The 21,134-nt window shown below is 36.9% G+C and overlaps 1 protein-coding gene across 2 annotated transcripts in view; it reads left to right on the top strand.

The window, feature by feature from the left end:
* The window catches only part of CNTNAP5 (contactin associated protein family member 5), a 1,084,456-nt gene that overhangs the window by 852,580 nt on the left and 210,742 nt on the right, over window positions 1–21,134 (top strand). For both annotated transcript variants that reach the window (XM_069579468.1, XM_069579469.1), the window contains exon 14: window positions 20,225–20,381. In XM_069579468.1, the coding sequence (XP_069435569.1) occupies window positions 20,225–20,381 (157 nt within the window). The remainder of the gene's footprint in view (window positions 1–20,224; window positions 20,382–21,134) is intronic.

The following is a 21,134-nucleotide window of genomic DNA, read 5'->3' on the forward strand; positions in this document are numbered from 1 at the left end:
TATATATATATATACACATATATAACTGAGTCACTTTGCTGTACAGCAGAAACTAGCACAACATTTTAAATCGACTATGCTTCAATAAAATGAACTTTTTAAAAAAGATCTTTAGAGTTGTAAAACTTTAGAAAATACTGCCATTGTTCCTCTAGAAAGTTTGTTCCTGCCAAGAGCTTACAGCTGAGATTTTTCAAAGGCAAAAATGAGGTTGGTCATGGAAGCAAAAGTCCAGAGGTCAGAATTGTGTTGGGAGACTGCTTGTAGTTTTCATTGCTTGAAACAGATGATTTATTTGAGAAGAACTCATGGATAAAGAAAAAAAGGTGATCTCTTGGACAAGTGAGATTTTTTTCAGGGATAAATGAGGAATTGCAGATACACAGATGGGCCATGTTGATGAAGGGGGTAGTGAGATGCTTAATTCAAAGCTGAATTCAGATTATCTGTGAATTTAGTGCTGCCTCTGTTCCTCCATGATCCCAGAGTGAACTCATTCTCATGTTGACAATATATTCAAGGCCAGTCCCCAAAACTGGGCTTGCACTCCATCTGAGAGCATGGCCTTTGCACTTCCTAAGATGTCTTATGTTGACTAACTTATGAATTGTGTTCATAGTGTGTATCTGAAGCATTTTAGTGAAGTGTGAAAGTATTTTAACTCAGTGTTAAATATTGTCACTCAAGCTGTTGATAGCCCTAATGGTTTTCTTTTTTGAATATTTTCTGAAAACATGTGTTCTCATTTCCCCAGGAAGCTGGAATTACATGTGCTTGTTTCTCCCAATCCTCCTGCTCCAATGAGTTTACAGTGTAATTGATGACATGAAGAATAACCTAGCAGCTGATGGTATTTTAGAGAACAACTTCTTTTTTCCAATCTCCAATTTTTAAGTGACCCAGAAGATATATTTTTAAAATGTATTTTAAATTTTTAGGGGACCCTACTCCAATTAGAGCTATTTTCTGTAAAGACATAGAGCAAAGGGACATAGAGAAAAAGTAGAGGGAAGAGCCAAGTTCATTCTCCCAGAACAAGTCTTACTAGGAAATTTGAAAATACAAAACACAATAACATTCAGAAATTAAAATGACAACTTTAAATCAATTTGCTATAGCAAAACATATTCATTGTATTTCCCCCCCAAATGACACAATCTATCATTTTTTTGTGGGGCTTCCCTGGTGGCTCAGAGGGTAAAGAATCTGCCTGTCATGAAGGAGAATCAGGTTTGATGCCTGGCTTGGAAAGATCCTCAGAGAAGGGAATGGCTACTCACTCCAGTATTTTTGCCTGGAGAATTCTATGGACAGAGGATCCTGGTGGGCTACAGTCCACAGGTTGCAAAGAGTGTGTCTATGTTCTTTTAGGTATGACAATAGAATGCTAAATTTCTTGGAAAGCAAGTGATAAGTTTATGTTTTACCAGATAATATTGAGAATGTAATTTTTAAACCCTTATTTTCTTTTCTTCTTTGATATATTTTAAGGTGGCAAAAATTGTTTTCTTCACTATCAACAAAAATAATGCTGTTCCATCCTCTGTGAAACATTTGTCTGCTTCCATTTCCATGTTTTCCCAAAGTCAACATATTTCCCCATGTGTGAAGATGGCAGATCCTGTTCATCTGGTAGAAGGAAAAAAAGTATCTTTCAACACTCACTGTTGCTCTGCCTAATTTTCTGTTCACCCTGGGTGGAGAGCAAATCTCAGTAGTCAGAATTGCCAGAAGGAACTATGTCCATTTGGTTTATCTGTAAGACTCAAATGAAAGGTGCAAGAAACAGACAAACAAACTAAATCAAAACCATAGCAAAAATCACAGAAGACATCAAAGTAAGCAGTTTTTAAAAAACAAGCTGACAAGTTGAATTTGTCTTGCCCTATTTCCTTTCATGAATACCACTATCCCCTTTGGTCATTCAGGGTCATTAGAGCTTTTCTTCAGTGTGTTAGGAATTTTAGAATCCAAAACTCTCAAAATTCAGTGAGGATCCTAAATGGTACTGATTGTGTTTACTTGGGCTGCTCTGCCAAAATACTGCAGATTGAGTGGTTTAAAAACCGAAGTTTATTCTCTCACAGATCTCAAGACTAGATGTCCAAGATGGAGATATAGGAATGGGTACTTTTTCATCTCTCTTGGCATGTAGGCGCCCACCTCCCTGATGTGTCCCCATGCGGTCTTCCATCTGTGGCTACGCATCCCCTGTGTCTCTTTAAATGAAGAGAACTTATAAGGACACCAGCTACATTGGATTAGGCCCCTACCCTAAAAGCCTCATAGTAACTTCATTACCTCTTGAAAGGCCATGTCTGAAAATATGAAGATATCCTGAGGTATTCAGATTTGGCACTTCAACATAGGATTTCAGGAGGACACAATCCATCCTACACCAGTTGCAAAGAACTAACAACAATTGCATATCACCATCAATTAATATTTTCTGAGTGCCAGCTATGCTTAAATCATCTGAACAGTAAAGAACAGTAAGGGAAAGCAGAGTGTGCAAATAGAGCTGAAAAGTCCAACTTTTTCCTTCTCTCCTTCCTTTCCCCCATTTGGCTATATAGCATAGATGTGGAATTATTATCTCAACTCTCCTCTAAAGTGAAACTGTTAGTTGCTAATTCATGTCCAACCCTTTGTGACCCCATGGACTATAGTCAGACAGATTCTTCCATCCATGGTATTTTCCAGGCAAGAATACTGGAGTGGGTTGCCATTCCCTTCTCCAGGTAATCTTCCTGACCCATGGATCGAACCCAGGTCACCTGCATTGCAGGCTCACTCTTTACCATCCGAGACACCCAGTGCTTCCCAGGTGGCACTAGAGATAAAGAACATGCCTTGCCAATGCAGGAGACTTAAGTGACATGGGTTCAGTCCCTGGGCCAGGAAGATACCCTGGAGTAGGAAATGTCATCCCACTCCAGTATTCTTGCACGGAGAATCCCATGGACAGGGGAGCCTGGTGGGCTACTGTCCATAGGGTAGCAAAAAGTCAGACATGATTGAAGAGACTTTGCATAGCACAGCTCTTCGCTAAAACATCCAAGCCAAATTCAAAGCCACACCACACACCACAAGCCCTTATTAAGAGTGTATCCTCAAAGAGTCTTCTCTCAAGCAATCACCCAAAGACCAGCTGAAAAAAGGAATATTAGGGAATGAGAGGGCTGGAGGAAAGCCATGCCATCCACTCATTCCTTAATTTCAGTTTTTTCCATCAAGCCAGTCATTTTAGGGCTCATCCTTGTTGGTAATACCTTGATTTATCAACATTAGTTCCTTGGCATTTTACACAGGACCTTCAAGAAATTGCTCCATGTGAAATGCAATGTATTGCCTTTTTGGTGGGTGTGCTATTGAGTGCATTCTTCTGTAGATTCATTTGTGTTCTCCCATAAACAATCTCATATGGAAAATTAATTCAAAACTCAATGTTCAAAAATATTTCTATCTCACTTGAGGATTGGAATTCTTTTTGTAAGATATGTAGAACTGATGATATCTTTATTTTTGGTACTTTTACTGCCAAATAGAATTTACTTGTTTTCCTTTAAAGAAAACAACTTTATTGGAATAGAGTTTTGATTTACAATGTTGTGTTAATTTCAGCAAAGTACAGAAAAGTAAAGAAGATATATATATATATATATATATATATATATACTTTTTTGGGGATTCTTTTGCTATATAGGTCATTGCAAAATATTGAGTAGAATTTAAGATAATTTGTTTCTATCATTTCATTTTCTGTCCTCAAGAAGATAATTCTAATCTATATTTTATTATGAATTAATTGATCATGTACTTTTTGAAAACCATCTGAAATCAGAGAAGTAAAGAGAGATAAATAATATTACTTCTTCTCTAAGGATTCCTAAAATTATCTTTAGAATACAGAATTTTATTACAGACACTTGTTTGTTATCACAAAACTTCTAAAGGAGTAGGAGCTATCTATAGCTAATTGAAGAAAGCTTCACGAAAGAGGTGACATTTTTAGTAAAATATGAGGCATATAAATATTAAATTAAAAACTTTAAGATCATTGTAAAATATGCAGATGACACCACCCTTATGGCAGAAAGTGAAGAGGAACTAAAAAGCCTCTTGATGAAAGTGAAAGAGAAGAGTGAAAAAGTTGGCTTAAAGCTCAACATTCAGAAAACAAAGATCATGGCATCTGGCCCAGCACTTCATGGGAAACAGATGGGGAAACAGTGGAAACAGTGTCAGACTATTTTTTTTGGGCTCCCAAATCACTGCAGATGGTGATTGCAGCCATGAAATTAAAAGACATTTACTCCTTGGAAGAAAAGTTATGGCCAACCTAGATAGCATATTCAAAAGCAGAGACATTACTTTGTCAACGAAGGTCTGTCTAGTCAAGGCTATGGTTTTTCCAGTGGTCATGTATGGATGTGAGAGTTGGACTGTGAAGAAAGATGAGCACCGAAGAATTGATACTTTTGAACTGTGGTGTTGGAGAAGACTCTTGAGAGTCCGTTGGACTGCAAGGAGATCCAACCAGTCCATTCTGAAGGAGATCAGTCCTGGGTGTTCATTGGAAGGAATGATGCTAAAGCTGAAACTCCAGTACTTTGGCCACCTCATACGAAGAGTTGACTCATTAGAAAAGATTCTGATGCTGGGAGGGATTGGGGGCAGGAAGAGAAGGGGATGACAGAGGATGAGATGGCTGGATGGCATCACGGACTCAATGGACGGGAGTTTGAGTGAACTCTGGGAGATGGTGATGGGCAGGGAGGCCTGGCATGTTGTGATTCATGGGCTTGCAAAGAGTCGGACACGACTGAGCAACTGAAGTGAACTGAACTGAACTGAAGTCCTTTTGAATCTTCTAAATGAAATCTGGGGAATCTAGTAACTCCCCCAAAAGATAGTTGAATAGTTTTTTATAATCTAATTTTTCAACTAAACCAAATGATAATCCTGTTTATAACAGCTATTTTCTTTTATCCATCCAAAAGACATTCTCAGACTAGTGCATGGGCTCCTCACTTCTTTGGTATGCAATCAGGATAAGGGTACTCTAGGATGTAAGGAGCTAGGGTCTCTCATGAAATCATAGTCCAGCAACTACTGGACAGGGCTTTTTGGGACCTTGTCTGCCAAGTCACTTGGTGTCACTTCTGTCCTGCCTTCTTGGTTGCAGTAGGCACAAGCCCACCCTGATTTAAAGGAAGGGGAGTGTTGGAGACTTTTCAGACACTCTTTTGAAATTACCACATGTATTATGCTTTTCTTATTTGATAACTCTGTTGTTTAGATATTTTTCAAAATATTGGTATTACATGTCTAATTTAAGGTAAACAGTGGTTATTGTTCATAAGAAATCTGTTAGAAGCTTGATGGATTTTCTGTCATTGTTTCCTGCTAGAGACATTCTTTATCTTTCCTATATGTACAACAAGCATAAGTAAATAAATACTAGGTAATTTTCTTGACTAAATAAAAAGGAGGATTAACTGAAGATGAAATGAGTCATGGGAGGCTTGACTATATGTAGACATAATCAAAACCAGCATTCACTGTACGTTTTTAATATCTCCGGAATTTGAGTAAATATTATAATTAATGATGGATTTTAGTTGAACTCCGGTTCCCTGATAGCTCAGTTGGTAAAGAATCCGCCTGCAATGCGGGAGACCCTGGTTTGATTCTTGGGTCAGAAAGATCCACTGGAGAAGGGATAGGCACCCACTCCAGTATTCTTGAGCTTCCCTTGTGGCTCAGCTGGTAAAGAATCTGCCTGTGATGCGGGAGACCTGGGTTTGATTCCTGGATTGAGAATATCCCCCAGAGAAGGAAAAGGCTACTCACTCCAGTATTCGGGCCTGGAGAATTCCATGGACTGTATAGTCCATGGGTTCACAAAGAGTCAGACATGACTGAATGACTTTCACTCACTCACTTCACTCACTTAGTTGAACTGATAGTAGATTTTCAGTTCCTGCGGTACGTAAAACAATGGCATGACTTGTTATACACAGCAATTGAAATAGTTGTTATTCACAATTCCAGAATCGTTAGATATACTTTGGATATGGCAATGTCCTCTATTTTGTAATATATTCCGTATAACCAAAAATGAGGCCTGGGTCTTAGGTCTTGCTTTAATCACTCCTAGAAACCTGCTAACCCTTGGAAGTATTTACTTCCCCCTCGGTAATATACTCATTTCTTTAATTTGATTCTAGACTTCAAAGAGCAGCCAACAGTGCATTAGCTATCAACTGAAAGGGCCCTTAATTGACTTGTTCCTATTGACTGAGATCCTAGAAGTCACCTCCATTAATGGTGCATACTGATAGGAGACAAGGAGGAGGTCTGCTAGCACTGGAGTTGTGTCTAGATGTAGTGTATCACATTTTATTCCAATCACTTAGCTTTTCCTCCTGATAGCAACAAAGTGACTCTTGAAGATGAAGCCCCACATCATGTCAGCTGATGAAATATGTGCTTGTCTGGGAGCAATACAGCAACGCATTTCTTGATAATGCTCCTGTCTCAAATCTTAGGTAAAATAATTAATCTTTGGGGTAATTAATAATATTGAAATTATCTTTAAGAGTGTTTATACTGCAATATATTTTAAATAGGATAGTGCACTAAATACTGTGTGTGTATAGACATATATATCTACAAACATAAATGTAGAATTATGAGTGTGCTCAAGTTGCTCAGCCATGTCTGACTCTTTGTGATCCCTGGACTGTAGTCCACCAGGCTCCTCTATGGAATTTTCCAGGTAAGAATGCTGGAGTGGGTTGCCATTTCTTACTCCAGGGGATCTTCCTGTATCTCTTGTGTCTCCTGCATTGGTAGGCAAATTCTTTACCAATGAATCCTCTGGAAAATCCAAAAAAATGTATAATATAATATGTATGTGTAATAAATACATATTCAATTGTTATTTAAAGAATTGCTTAATGTCTAGTATTTGCTGGATAAATAATGATTACTAATTATTATCCCTGCCCTTAGGTAGATAACTGTCAACCTCTTGCAATATCATTGGTTGCTTTCCACCTTTTATGATGAAGAGACATAACAACTGGTACCTTGTAAGTCCTAAGTAAACACTAGCTATTTTTTTTTTCACTTCTTATTTAGAAATGTATGGACAAAATGGTTGATCAATGTTTTCAACTGGCCATTTTATCTAATGTTTAAAATACAAAGCATTCTTAAATGGCATATTCCTATTCACAAACTGAAATTACCACTTTCATATATTTTCCAATTGTAGAATATCTTTCAGAATAATTAAATGACCTTTATGGGCACTCATGAAACAGAAAAAAGAAAAAAATCTTGAAGGCAGGAAACTCATAGCCTTGCTTTGTTTTTTGTTATGTACCCTGCAAAAAACCATAAACAGGAGAGTGGTTAATAAATATTATTCAGATTTGGGGATGTGAAATAGGAGATACAAGCATGAAATCCTGTTTTTATTGCTATCATTATGCTGATGATCCTCTGGCCACTTCTCTCTGGTCTGTGTAATTGCCAAGTTCTTCATATTTTATTCATTGCAAGAGCTGCTCTGTGCCCACTCTTCTTATGCGGATGCCTTGCACTGTTTCCAACCCTTCCTAATGGGTGTGATCTGTGAGCTCCATCAACTTTCTGTCTGTGTCTTGTTCAGGCCTCTAATGAATATGAGACTTACAACCATCAGTTATGTACAGAAATAAATGAATAGGGGTTTGTTGTTGGTTCATTAGCACTGTGCAAAGCAAGCTCACTTTGTCTCCTTCATGTTCTCTTTGATGAATTTGCTGACTTATTATAATTTGAAAAACTTGCTCATGTAGACATTTACATAAAAGGTTCAGGTTAGGTCTTTCATTTTCTTTATCTTCTTATCTTTGTTTATTTCTAACTTTCTGCAGTTTACATGGAATTTGTTTTAGTTGATTAAACAATAGAAAATGATAAAGTGCCTTACATCATCAGCATTCTCTCCCTCTGTTACAAATTTTTCACACAAGAAGTCCCACAAAATATGTCATCCTCAGAAAGAGTTTATAATATTGTTGAAAGATTCATGCTATAAACCTCAGTGGGTTAGTTGTTGCCTTGTTAAACAGTAACAAAGATTTAGAGGTGGTTTATCAACATGACTGATCACAATGGCATTTTGATTAGCAACACAACATTTACTTCTTTCTCACTTTATTTAACACACAATTATTGATTTATTGAGTGCCTTATTTCATAAAAGATCAGGAGCTATTGGGGAATATGAGTATGTGAATACTTCTATGTGCATATTTTACATATATACACATAGAATAACAAATAATAAATACTCTTCATTCTTTGTAAGAAATACTGGAACATACTGATGGAACTGTTGTGTCCACCAAAGAATCCAGAAAAGAATGAAGGTCTGGGAAATCTAGACTTTTTAGACATTCATGTATAAGTAATAGATGAAATATCTATGAAGAAAGACAAAGAAAAATGTTTCATATCTCCAACGGTCAGGCCCATAAAAGAGTTGTGAGTGGGAAGGATTCTGGTGAAAATAGTTAAGGGGATGGATGAGTCGAAAGATCAATGAGTAGACATATAAAGGAATAGAATAGATAGAGGACTAGTTTCATCATCTTTTCATCAAAGCAGATGAAAAGTGAGCGTGGGAGACATTTGACATAGGAAGTTGAAAGGGCCATTTTTTTTCTTCTTCTTCTTTGTGAGACAGAGTAGAAGAAAATTAAGAGAGTTTGAACTGACCTTCCCTAATTTTCCAAAGTGTGAAACAGAACTTGCTAAATAAAAAGAACTGAATGGGATGGAGATGGGGGCTAGAGAAGGATGGATAACTGTGGGAGATACTTCTCTGAGGGGCTAGAGAAACTGGAGATGATTCTCTGAGAAGCTTCTAGGGGATTCAAGAGACGATTAGCAGAATCACATGTACACTAACCATTTTTCTATTAGACAAAGACAAAATAAGAGAATTAGTTCATAAAAATTTCAGTGACCTTTTTCTAAGTTACAAGTTAAGCTTAATTTCTGTTATGTATTTTATTCATTTTCTCCTATCATGATATCTTTTGTTAGCTGGAACAAATATAACCTACTGTGTGTTTTTCTGTAATGGAATTAAATCTGAAGCTAACCTTACTAGTACTAACAATCTGTAGTGTCATTAAATACAATATTTTTTTTCAAAAATAAAAGGGTTATTTTAGCAGTTTGAATATGAACCTTGTAACTAGTGAATCTAAAATTTTAGTGTGTAGTAGTTCAGCGTCACTTTATGAGTATGATAGAAACAGAGAATTTGGGACTTCACTCCATGAGTGTCTAGGAAAAGCTGCAGTGAATCTATAATCTTAGAAGCACACCAGATTATTCTGATTAAAGTCAGACAGCAAATACATTATGAGAAACTAAGATTTCTAGAGAGAAATCTCAGTAGGTTCCTGGTTATAAGATTGGTCTGTCACTTCCTTAGGTAGTTATTAAGCAAAATTATAGGAGTTTGGGTAAATCAGTCTTGGAAACAATGTTAATCATTAGAATACTTGTGTTTGCAGGCATTTTTGTTTGATTGTTAGATAAATAATAAATAGGAGAACAGTGCAGTTTGAAATAGTCCTAAGATAATGGAAATACATATGCAATAATACCCTGTAGTTTTACCAATAATTATTTGATGCACACTCATAATCTCAATTTAAGAACAATTTTTGTGAAGACTTATGATGTGTTTTTATTTCAGTCTATCACAGGAATAGGTTTTATAACATACAATAAACAGTATTGGAGTTTGACCTGCAAGATCTAAATTCATCTTCCTATCTGTGTGATCTTGAAAAATGTACTAATCTTTTATTAGCTTCAATTTTTCTGTAAAATAAAAATGAAAAACTTCACAGAGGTGTTCAGTTCAGTTCAGCTCAGTACATTCACTCAGTTGTGTCTGACTCTTTGCGACCCCATGAATCGCAGCACACCAGGCCTCCCTGTCCATCACCAACTCCCGGAGTTCACTCAGACTCATGTCCATCGAGTCAGTGATGCCATCCAGCCATCTCATCCTCTGTCATCCCCTTCTCCTCCTGCCCCCAACCCTTCCCATCATCAGAGTCTTTTCCAATGAGTCAACTCTTTGCATGAGGTGGCCAAAGTACTGGAGTTTCAGCTTCAGCATCATTCCTTCCAAAGAAATCCCAGGGCTGATCTCCTTCAGAATGGACTGATTGGATCTCCTTGCAGTCCAAGGGACTCTCAAGAGTCTTCTCCAACACCACAGTGCAAAAGCATTAATTCTTCGGCATTAGGAGAGCTAAATGACAAGCAGTGTGAACCTGGTTATGAAGGCTAATGGTATGGAAAACTAATTTATTTTGCTGTTTGGAAAACAGAAATGGCAAGTGTATTCAATATAGGGATGAATTTGCAGTTTTCTCCACAACTGTCCTCTTCACTAAACATGAGCCTTTTTTTTTTTCTCTTGACTTCTCATATGTTGCTTAAAATTCTACTTCAAATTTATTTTATTCTAACTTGCATTGAGTGATTTTTAACTTTTTTTCTCATCTACTACACTATGAGGATCCTAATGGCAAGGTTTATATTTGTTCTATATTTTTATACTCTAACCAGACAAGTGTTTTGTCCAGATATTTTATGTCATTTTGTTAAATATGCAAATGAACTGATACATGGACACTTTTACGTTCTGTGATCTCTTTCTGTGGCACATTTATTTGGCACATTTATAGGCATGATAGATGTCATGCTCTGGGTCTATCACTAAAATGACACAAAATGCTTGATGTCTTCAATGATGGCATAAAATGCCAAAGATACATATATTTCTATAAAGACTAAGTGCAGCATAATCATATGTGTTTCTGAAAAAAAATTATATGACTTGTGTGAAATCCTTCTATACTGATATTTCTTTTCTTTTTTATTAATAGCATTTAGTTATTTTTTGATTCACCAAATATTTATTTAATTCTCTGCACAAATCAGGAACATTCTACATGATGAAGATATAGTAGTGAACAAGACTTAAAAGCCCTTTCCACAATCATGTATGGATGTGAGAGTTAGACTGTGAAGAAAGCTGAGTGCCAAAGAATTAATGCTTTTGAACTGTGGTGTTGGAGAAGACTCTTGAGAGTCCCTTGGACTGCAAGGAGATCCAACTAGTCCATTCTGAAGGAGATCAGCCCTGGGATTTCTTTGGAAGGAATGATGCTAAAGTTGAAACTCCAGTACTTTGGCCACCTCATGCAAAGAGTTGACTGATTGGAAGAGACTCTGATGCTGGGAGGGATTGGGGGCAGGAGGAAAAGGGGACGATAGAGGATGAGATGGCTGGATGGCATCACTGACTTGACGGATGTGAGTCTGTGTGAACTCCAGGTGTTGGTGATGGATAGGGAGGCCTGGTGTGCTGTGGTTCCTGGGGTCACAAACAGTCAGACATGACTGAGTAACTGAACTGAACTGAACTGAATGACATATGAGGACCATGTTAAACAAATGAACAACAAACAAACAAAAGTATGATTTCAAGTGGTCATAAGTACACCTGAGAAAATGATGGAGTGACTTCTCAGTATTTTAAAATAAGGTCAACTGGGAAGAGATGAGATTTAATTTCAGGATCAAATTTCAGAACATGACAGAACATGATCAGCCACTGTAAAAACCCATGAGAAGCTAGATTTGGGTAGAGACAGTAAACCTGAAAGAACATGTATGAGAATACTAGAGGATTTTTAATCAGAGGGACAAATTATCTGATGGAGACTGTTGAAGACCCTGTTTCATGCTATAAAAATACCTTTTATGGGATGGAACAAGAGCATATTGTAATCACCTACAAGAGAACACTGTGGCTTTGGCAAAGGTCTGTCACTGACTCCTGTGTGACCTTGGACAAGTATTGCATCATCTGTCTAATAGCTCCGTTTCCTCATCTGCAAAATTAGATAGTTGATTGAACTAGGATATAGGAAGTGAATATAACTGCCTGGAATAGTTAAATGCTCAATTGGTGCTAGATTTCTTAAAAATTAGGACTATTAATAAAAAACAGACACATGAGCCTTCAATTCAGTTCAGTTCAGTCATGTCCGACTCTTTGTGACACCATGGACTGCAGCACGCCAGGTTTCCCTATCCATCACCAACTCCCAGAGTTACTCAAACTCATGTCCATCAAGTCAGTTATGCTGTCCAACCATTACATCCTCTGCCCTTCTTCTCCTGTCTTCAATCTTTCCCAGCATCAAGGTCTTTTCCAATGAGTTGGCTCTTGGCATCAGGTGGCCAAAGTATTGGAGTTTCAGCTTCAGCACCAGTCCTTCCAATGAATATTCAGGACTGATTTCCTGTGGATGGACTGGTTTGATCTCTTTGCAGTCCAAGGGACTCTCAAGCTTTTTCCCCAACACCACAGTTCGAAAGCATCAATTCTTTGGCATTCAGCTTTCTTTATAGTCCAACTCTTTATATGACTACTGGAAAATCCATAGCTTTGACTAGATAGACCTTTCTTGGCAAAGTAATGTCTCTGCTTTTTAATATGCTGTCTAGGTTGGTCATAGCTTTTCTTCCAAGGAGCAAACGTCTTTTAGTTTCATGGCTGCAATCACCATCTGCAGTGATTTTGGAGCCCAAGAAAATAAAGTCTCTCAGTGTTTTCATTCTTTCCCCATCTATTTGCCATGAAGAGATGGGACCAGATGCCATGATCTTAGTTTTCTGAATGTTGAGTTTTAAGCAAACATTTTCACTCTCCTCTTTCACTTTCATCAAGAGGCTCTTTAGTTCTTTACTTTCTGCCATGAGGACGATGTCATCTGCATATCTGAGGTTATTGATATTTCTCCTGGCAATCTTGATACCAACTTGTGCTTCCTCCAGGCTGGCATTTCACATGATGTACTCTGCGTATAAGTTAAATAAGCAGGGTGACAATATACAGCCTTGACATACTCCTTTCCTAATTTGGAACCAGTCTGTTGTTCCATGTCCGATTCTAACTGTTGCTTCTTGACGTGCATACAGATTTCTCAGGAGGCAAGTAAGGTGATCTGGTGTTCCCATCTTTAAGAATGTTCCACAGTTTGTTGTGATCCACACAATCAAAGGCTTTAGCATAGTCAATAAAGCAGAAATAGATGCTTTTCTGGAACTTTCTTGCTTTTTTTGATGATTAAACAGATGTGGGCAATTTGATCTCTGATTCCTCTGTCTTTATAAAATCCAGCTTGAACATCTAGAAGTTCATGGTTCATGTACTGTTGAAGCCTGACTTGGAGAACTTTGAGCATTACTTTACTAGTGTGTGAGATGAGTGCAATTGTATGGTAGTTTAAACATTCTTTGACATTGCCTTTCTTTGGGATTGGAATGAAAACTGACCTTTTCCAGTCCTTTGGCCACTGCTGAGTATTCCAAATTTACTGGCATATTGAGTTCAGCCCTTTCACAGCACTATGTTTTAGGATTTGAAATAGCTCAACTCGAATTCCATCACCTAGACTACCTTTTTTTGTAGTGATTCTTCCTAAAGCCCACTTGACTTCACATTCTAGGATGTCTGGCTCTAGATGAGTTATCACACCATTATTGTTATCTTGTATAGTTCTTCTGTGTATTCTTGCCACCTCTTCTTAATATCTTCTGCTTCTGTTAGGTGTATGCCATTTCTGTCCTTTATTGCGCCCATATAACCCAGGGATCAAACCCAGGTTTCCCTCACTGCAGGCAGATTCTTTAGCAGCTGAGCCACAAGGGAAACTTCGTGAGCCTTAATACAGATTCTTTTTTCTTGCAATTCTCTCTTTCTGAGCATGTGTAGACATTATCTTATTTTCTAAATTTGTTTCCCATTCATTAATTATTTAGTATGTTGATCATTATTGGTTAACTCATACTATAGTAATAAATAAGCTTCTCCCCAAATCTTTGGGTCTTAACACAATGACGGTTTCTTTCTTCTCACATTAGTTTGATGTGTTTACAGAAATCCCCCACCATTCTTGTCACCCCACTTCTAGAAACTACTGCTTTCAAGTTTGTCCTATCAGAGAAATTGTGTAACAAAGTAAAGGTCACATTGCCATAATACAGTGTTCATTTAGTACTATCAGTTCTTATTAATTTATAACAATTGCCATTTTCACTAGCTGACATTTTTCCCTGAAAGACTCACATTATCTTCATATGTTTTTAGCACATTAAAAAGTCAGAAGGTCTGTGAGTTTTTGGGAAGATAGTTGTTCGAGACATGAGGGTTTCAGGGACTCAGAGCCTTTCATCCAGATTTGCCTTCAGTGACTATGTGACTTTGAATAAGTCATTTAACCTTGCTAGGATTCTTCATTACAACTCTCCCAATAAAATATACTATCAAAATGCCAAGAGTCATTATATTCTTCCACAAAATTAAAACAATGCAGATGGAATCATTTCAATGAATCATTTTGTCTACCTCTTTGCCTCAACATGAAGGATCCCTATGGCACATTCTAGAGGTTTGTTCAGTTTAGGTTGAAATGACCTCAGCAAAATGACTTTTATCATTTGTTTTGAGAGGTGGTATCATTAATCTTTTCTGCACCCCCCTCCTTTTGGGGCTCACTTCAATTAAATAGGCAGGGAGAAAAGAATGTTGAACAATATTATAAAAATGTTAATTTCTAATGTCACTGACTAGCTCTTAATCACACTATTAGACATATGTTCTGATTTAATGATCCAGACCAGCACGTGGTAAGACCAACATTGACTTTGATGAATGCCTAACATTATTTTGTGATATGGAGGACATTGTTTTTCTTTCTGTCTAAATGTTTCCTTATAAATTACATTCTTTTTAGAAAGAAAGATAATGTGAAAGACTTTGGTTTTCAGAATTTTTTTTTCCTAAATCAACATTTTGATGTTTTGATCATAAAATGAAACGTTTGGGTGTGATCACTGTAACTATTTGTCCTTAAGACTTTGGTGGCTCCTTCTTCTTATTTTTAAGCTCAAAATGCTTTAAATACCATCAGTGAAATAACGTATCTTTAGTGTGTACAGAAATCTCATTATTTCAAACAGTTGCTCCCTAATGACGCTGTAGGGAAAATTGGATTCCTTTCCTTGTGTCCGTTATTCATATCTTTTTCTTTGGTGGTACCATTTGCTGAAGTTCCCACAACACAAAGCCTCCAGTCAAATGGTATCATTTCTATTTTCATGAACATAAACAATTTATGTGAAACATTTTTCAGGAATCTTGGACAGAATTCATGGTTTCTTCTTCTGGACTTTCCTACCATTTTATTAATTGCTATATTTTGACCCTAAACTCATTTTGACTTGCATTTCTATTAATTGTGTATATAACCTTCTTCCCTAAATGTTATGAGCCCCCTTGGGACAGTGAAAGTCTATTGAACTTTATATAATTAGGATATCTCCCCATGATGTTTACAGCATAGATTTAAGAAATAATTGAATGGAATGTTATATATAATATAATGTAATGCACACTAATAATTTATATCATTTTATTTAATCCTATTGTTTTATAAATCATATATATTTACACATGTGTGCATATACAGTGGCTTCCCTGGTGACTCAGTTGGTAAACAATCTGCCTGAAGCGCAGGATACCACCTCCATCACAGATACATATATACATATATAAAGCTTAATTCTTACATCACCTATGGGTGGAGGCTGTGGCAGGTGACAGCCAGTGATCGGCCATGGAAATAGTTTCTCCAAAGTTTTATGCAGAACTTCAAAGTAATGCATGAGTGAGAGCATTGAAACAAGAAGAGCAGAGACAGAATGATGACCATTGGGGGAAACTACTCTCTAAATGCCAGGAAGATCCAAGCATCATGTTTGAAGGGGGCAAAAGCAGCCTGAGAGTCAGGGTTATGCTACCAATAATTGGAACTGAGTTGGGACGGACTAGGAATAAACCCAGATTAGGTTCAAGTAAGGATCATTTGAGAGTAAAGAAAGGTACTTCCTGGGCAGTTGCTAAAATGTCTGCTCGGACTGCTTCCATGTATGATTCAGAAAATAGAAAATTAGTTGGGCCATAACAGAATTGATGTTTTTTCTGTATTTTCCTCATCCTCTTGTGTGCCTCTTTATTCACGTTGCCAACCGAATTGCAATTGAAAGGAGGACCATTGTTGATCATTGTGTTTACTTCCGCATCATCCAACTGAATTTTTGAATGTCGTTGATATTTGATTTGCATTTTATCAATGATTGTCATAATAATGCTATGCTGCCTGTTGCCAAACTCAGTGGCATGCAATGCTCAGTACTTATGCTCACAGGTCTGAGTGTCACATAGGACAGGTGTTCCATATGTAACATCTTGAGGTCCCCCTGGAGAGGCTGTGACCATCTCAAATATGTTCTCCCGCCATGTCAGAGACACCCTGCTCCCAGGAGCAGAGGGAAAATGCATGCTTCTTAAGGTCTAGACACAAAGCTGATATAACCTCATTGTTTTTAAAAAAAATATTTCTAATTGGAGGATAATTGTTATACAATATTGTGTTGATTTCTGTCATATATAAGCATGAATCCATGATAAGTATACATATGTCTCCTCCATCTTGAACCTCCCTCCCACCTCTCACCACATCCCACCCCTGTTCCAGGGACCAAAGCAAGTAGCAAGATGAAGACATCAATGAGGCAGGGATATTTAGCACTTGCAAGAGCCCCACGATATCACATGCTGTGAATTCAATCTTTTCAATGCCCAAAATGTGCGGAAAGGGTGCCAGTTCTCTTCCTGAATACATCATTAGGGCCTTGAATGAAGGCAAATCAGTCACCCTTTTTAATCCCCAGTTTCTCCATTTGTTGTATTTCAACTTGTACTCTACAGGGGAATAAGCACAAACATGGGGCATCTAAGAAGATAATTGGTGGTAGTTTAGTTGCTAAATCGTGTCTGACTCTTGTGACCCCATGGACTGTAGCCTGGCAGGCTCCTCTGTCCATGGGATTCTCCAGGCAAGAATACTGTAGTGGGTTGCCATTTCCTTCTCCAGGGGAAATCTTCCCAACTCAGGGAATGAACCCAGGTCTCCTGCATTGCAGGCAGATTCTTTACTGACTGAGCTACAAGGGAAGCCCAAAATTAAACCATAATTTTAAGCTCCTGATTTCAAATTTGTGTGTGTGTGTTTTGTCTTTATTCCCTATGTTTCCCATCTTTAAATTTTTGCTCATTGGTATTCAATCAATCAAAACAATTTGAAAATTTTATAATGATTTCCAGATATGAGGAGGGGACTCCAAGTTTCACTGGTACAGACACTGATAGATTCCAAGCAAAACAAAATCTTGGGATGCTAATGGTACCTCTAGGGGAATAAGGTACCGAATAAGAACTAGTGAAACTACTAGATGGCAACATTTGCACCAGCTTGCATGTACAAGATGGTTTTTCAGAACTAAAACCACTGATAATAACACTATTAATATGATTGCAACCTTGGTGTACTTACAAATAAAAATAATCCATGATGACATCGAACTTCACTATGATCAAGATTCTACACAAGGGAGGAGAGGTTTGGACAGTGCCAAGAGAGAGAAGTGGAGAGATTTCTTCCCATTTCTTGTACTTAAAGTCAACTTGGGAAAACTATTCAAACACAAGACTATTTTTGGTTTGTTTTTATTGTTGGCTCCTCTGGGTCATCATTGCTGTACACAGGAGTACCTGCAAACAGAAGTTACTCTTCATTTTTGTCCATGGGTTTCTCATTATGAGTGTTTCTCTTATTGGGGAGCACAGGCTCTAGGTACACAGGCTTCAGAAGTTGCAGCATGCAAGCTCAGTAGTTGTGGCCCATGGGCTTAGTAGCCTTGCAGAATATGAAATCTTCCTGGACTAGGGATCAAACCCATGTCCCCTGCATTGGCAGGATGATTCTTATCCACTATACCACCAGGAAAGTCTAAACACACGTTTTACCCCTGTGTTACCTGGACTCACACACTGGAATGATCCGCTTAAGCTTACCCCAGGCCTGAAAATGCTTCTTGCTATAAATAAACCCACTTGAATATGGCTTATCTGAGCTTGTGGTCAGAAACAAAGCAGTTCATTTGAACTAGTGTCCAGCGATTTACAGCTATTTGGAACAAAGTAAAATTGATTTAGAATTATTCTTTAAAAAGAAGACAGTGGTTAACAGACATCTCTAACTGGAATTCTAACTTAAAAGGTAATAAAGGGAATTGAAACATTTTATTTTATTTTTTCTTGTGTACATAATTTTATTCAGAGCAGTTCTATGAGTATAGAAACTCAAGAATTCTTTTTTTTATTTGTTTTTAATTGAATGATAATTGCTTTACAATATTGTGTTGGTTTCTGCCATATATCCACATGAGTATACCTATAGGAATTGAAACATTTTAGAGTGAAGAGTAGTATTTTTCAGGTGAGGACAGTCCTTCAGTCTGTCTTTCCCCAACTCAGCATCCCTAAGATGCATTTGCTTTTCATAGTACCCATTTTATCTTTTTCTCATTACTTGCAGGTTCTTGGAAGCTTTAGATTGTCATTCTCTTCTTCTTTGCCTCAGTGATTTCCATAAGGATATTTGCAGTTAAACCAATTCAGAGAAACTTGTTTCTATTTGTATACATGAATAATTTATAAATTATATATTTGTACATCAGGAGTTGTATATTAAATCAAATCTTGACAAGGCAAAATTCTAAGCTAATATCATTCTCAGATATATATTATTCTGTTTAAAATGATAAATCATGAAAATAGATTTTAATAATTGTTTCTTTCATTTTCAAAAGATAAATACGTATTGAGTGCCTATTGTATGCCAAACAGAAACAGATCAGCCATTCCCCAAAAGAATCAAAGCTTAACCTCTTTCAACCTAAGGTATATAACACGTACATCTCTGCCTATATATATCTGTTGTTTTGGATGTATTATCATCTTCTGGATAATATTTTTATCTGTAAATATTTTTAATTATAGAGGATAACTTCAACATAGATTACTAAACTAAACTTTGCAAAGAAAAAAATGAGAGGGACAAGACTCAAAAAAAGTTTTCTATTAATTACATAAACCACAAATTAGAGGTTACATACTAGCTTTGTATGGGTTAAATATGAAATACAAAGGGATTTCACTGACCCATGCAGTATTTCCTTTCATGATATTTTTTGTCCAAATCTTTGTACTTGAAATATTATGACTTTTTAAACAAAATCAAAAGATATGATAACTTTGGAGCTAGTCTTTGTCATAACAGAAATCAGTGGGGGGGTAAAACAGAGCCATCTTGTCCTCTGAGCCAACATTCCCTTCCTGACTTCCATGTGTACCCCTCCCCACTGAGAACTAAGATCAGGGTAATTTTGGCCCTCATGCTATTGTTTATCCTTTTGTAACTTTAAAAGAAAATTGATTTTTGTATATATTCAATTTTGTTGGTCTAAAATCTAGCTCAGTGTACTCAATTGTGATATGCCTGCCAGATTTGATTAGCATTTGAGCTTGTGACTCTGCATCTGAACATTGTGAGAACTCAATATTCTTCTCTAGAGATATTTTTCACAAAAGTGTATATATATATATATATGGGTATGAATATATCTCTTTCTGTATATATATATGTGTATATATATATATATAAATATATATATATAGAGAGAGAGCAAGAAAGAGGAAGGAGAAAAAGAGATAGGAAAAAAGAAAAAAAAAAGGAAGAAAGAAAGGGGAGGGAAAAATGGAAGGGAAAGAGGAAGAAAGACAGGGAGGGAGGGAGATATGTGTGAGTGTGTGTGTGTGTGTGTATATATATATTCTTTGCTCTCTTCCTTCCTTGCTTGCTTTTCTTCTGTTCTTTCTTCCCCCTTTTCCTTCCTTTTTTCTTCTTTTTCCTATCTCTTTCTTTCTCTCTTTCCTTGCCTCTCTGTATATGTGTGTGTGTGTGTGTGTGTGTGTGTGTACACATAGCTATCTATACACAAATATTTATATAAATACTTTCATGAAAATAATTTGTATACATGTACATACAATGTACATATATTCTTCAAGACATTTTCATCTCAGTTTCTGTGACACCCTCTGTGCTATGTCAAGCTTGCTCCATTCTGACTTGTGAAGCATCTTGTCTTTCAGACGGAACTCCATTGACTTGGTGGATTGGGCGGTCCAATGAAAGGCAACCCTACTGGGGAGGCGTGCCTCCTGGAGTTCAGCAATGCGATTGTGGCCTGGATGAGAGCTGTCTGGACATTCGACACTTTTGCAACTGTGATGCTGACAAGGATGAATGGTAATGCAAACGCAGATCTCTCTGCACTTGTGGAGGAAGCCCACTAAAAGATGCATAAAATATCCCATAAAATAAAGGAACATGAATGAGAAATTCCATATGAACTAAGGCTTCTTAATGATGGCGATCGTTCTTAACCCTGGAAATTGCCAGTCCTAGTACTTTCAGGGCTATTACTAAAGTTTGTAACGTAAAGCATGTGGCAACACCATCATCTTATATTCTCAACATTCCATTTTCAACGTAAGAATGAAATGTAATATTTAGCTTTGCATTTAGCTGGCATTTCTATAATGTGTAGAATATAGGTTTTGGAAAAAAAAATATGGGAAATAGGGATGTGTAATTACACAGACTGTTTCTTTATTGTTGCATTGTCTCACTGATGAATGACCCAGCCACCAGCCAACCCTATTATTGCCAGTAAAAATAGAGAATTTATACTTATTGAACATCAATTCAACCTTCATAACAACCCATTAATTCTTTTGTATTTTTAATCAAAGTACAGTTGGTTTAAAATGTAGTGGTAGTTTCAGGTGTACAGTACAAACAGGCATACATACACACACATACATCTTTTTCAGATTCCATTTCCTTATAGATTATTACAAGTTATTGACTATAGTTTCCTGTGATATACAGTAGATCCTTTTTTTGATTAAAAAAATTATATTGGAGTGCACTTGATCTACAATGTTGTGTTAGTTTCAAGTGTATAGCAAAGTGATAGAGTTATGCATACATATATAT

This window comes from Ovis canadensis, chromosome 2 (genome assembly GCF_042477335.2).
Source record: "Ovis canadensis isolate MfBH-ARS-UI-01 breed Bighorn chromosome 2, ARS-UI_OviCan_v2, whole genome shotgun sequence".
Lineage (NCBI taxonomy): Eukaryota > Metazoa > Chordata > Mammalia > Artiodactyla > Bovidae > Ovis > Ovis canadensis.